General features: G+C 41.9%; 1 protein-coding gene across 1 annotated transcript in view; it reads right to left on the bottom strand.

The window, feature by feature from the left end:
• Arih1 (ariadne RBR E3 ubiquitin protein ligase 1) overlaps window positions 1-1,589 on the bottom strand; it is an 86,471-nt gene extending 84,882 nt beyond the window's left edge. The window contains exon 1 of the mRNA XM_010627134.3: window positions 1,471-1,589. Coding sequence (XP_010625436.1) covers window positions 1,471-1,512 — 42 coding nt within the window. The 5' untranslated portion in view covers window positions 1,513-1,589. The remainder of the gene's footprint in view (window positions 1-1,470) is intronic.
• Between the last annotated feature and the right edge of the window lie 198 nt (window positions 1,590-1,787).

The following is a 1,787-nucleotide window of genomic DNA, read 5'->3' as shown; positions in this document are numbered from 1 at the left end:
AAAAAAAAAAAAAAAAAAAATCAGGCATGTAAACATTGTGAAAGTAAGATACTTTTCTAAAAAAATCACTAGGTTTTGCAGTTCATTTTATTAGCATTTATTCTCTCTCGCATAAACTAGGAAAGCAGGATGTCAGCCACATCTCTAATATTTCAGAATGATATAAAGAACTTTTGGGAACCTTGACACTGTGCATCCTGCATGTTTAGAGCCAATCTGGTCTACATAGTGAGATCTGTCTCAACAAACAAAAAATAAGAACTTGTTTTTGTTGCCAGTAATTAAGACAAAACTAAGAGAGGAGAAAACTGGATGACATTTAACTATAGGAAAAAACTTTACAAATAAGTTTAAGAGTAGTTATCAGTTGAGCTAACAAAGTTTTACATACAGATACAACAAAAGACAATTCAAAGTTCTACTACAATTCTTAAGTTCCTTTCAAAAAAGAAAAAACTCTCAATTTAAGACCTAAGAACTCAACTGTCATTTTTTTAGAATCAAAGAAAAAAAAGCTGTAAAACTTATCTTACTTCTACAACCCTTCCATTTCCTTCTTAAACCGTGTTATCTACATTAGCGAATTCCACTTTTAATATCAGCACTATGAGATTTTCCTTACTATCATTCAAAAGATACGACTTCAAATTGTGCCTAAATACATGGTTCCATTTTTTAGACTGATGCTTTATTAGACAATACTACAAAAATCTATCAATAATGGAAAGGCATCAAGAAGGCAGTGAGAATCTGCTAACTCAACAGAGTAGCACACCAATTTTAAAGAAAAGTGACATGCTACAAAAAATGCAAAAGTAACTTGCTGCTCATTTCATGTACATAGTTTCCTTCCATGTAACTACTATTTCCTAAAAGTTGCACTGAATCAAGACTTCATTTTTCAATCACATCATGATTCCTCACACTTTTTTCCCCCAATGGACACTTGTTCTCTATAGTCAAAAACCCAAAATCTGATGCTCGAAGGTTCGATGAAATGTGATTAGCAAGCCCAACTTACTGAACACGAACGAAATAGAAACTGTCAACAAAAGGAGTTTAAAAGCAGAAAGCCTCTGCTTTTCAACTCACAATAGAGTTTTGTCCTTTGGACAACACTGCGTTTTGTTGTTGGAGCTACAGGGACGGGTAGGCAATCTGCAGTAACTATTCCAACAGCTTCAAGCAAGCTACATGCTAGAACTGAAGTAGCAGCAGTCAGGTCCCAAACAGCAAAGACACAAAAGAAACGTAAGCAGAAGCCTAACCATTAGAAAATAAGTCCCATCAGCACCTCTTAGGAGAAAGAGGTCCCCTCCCCCACCTTTAAATAGGCACTTAAGACTGCCAAGGAGATCCATTTCTTTATTAACCGGTGCCCACTTGGGGCAACCATACACCAAGCGCCTCTTAGGCCTACCCCTTAACCCCTTCCAGAAGTGCTCCGGAGAGATCGGAGACAAGGAGAACCTTCGCAGGGGGCCCAATTCTTCGTGGCTCCTCTTCTCCCATGGCCCTTCACACCCCGTATAGGCGATCCTCTGGCCAGAGAAAGGACACAGGGTCCAGGGAACTGCAGGCACAGCCCGCAAGAGAAGGCTTAGGCGGCCATGGGCCTCCGCCATGGCAGGACCCGGGAAGTACCGCCCCCAGCGCGCCTCCCTGCACCCGGCTAGCAGGCGAACGTCTTCTCCGACAGCTCTCTCTATCCCCAGCAAAGGCACCGGAGGAGACAGGGCCAGCAGGCAAAGGGCCGGGCTGCGCACCAGGCCCAGGCTTGCCCCCCG

This window comes from Fukomys damarensis, unplaced genomic scaffold, assembly GCF_012274545.1.
Source record: "Fukomys damarensis isolate Sample0158 unplaced genomic scaffold, DMR_v1.0_HiC HiC_scaffold_25, whole genome shotgun sequence".
Taxonomy (NCBI): Eukaryota; Metazoa; Chordata; class Mammalia; order Rodentia; family Bathyergidae; genus Fukomys; species Fukomys damarensis.
The sequence above is the reverse complement of the archived record's forward strand: the minus strand, read 5'-3'. Positions and strand labels throughout refer to the sequence as shown.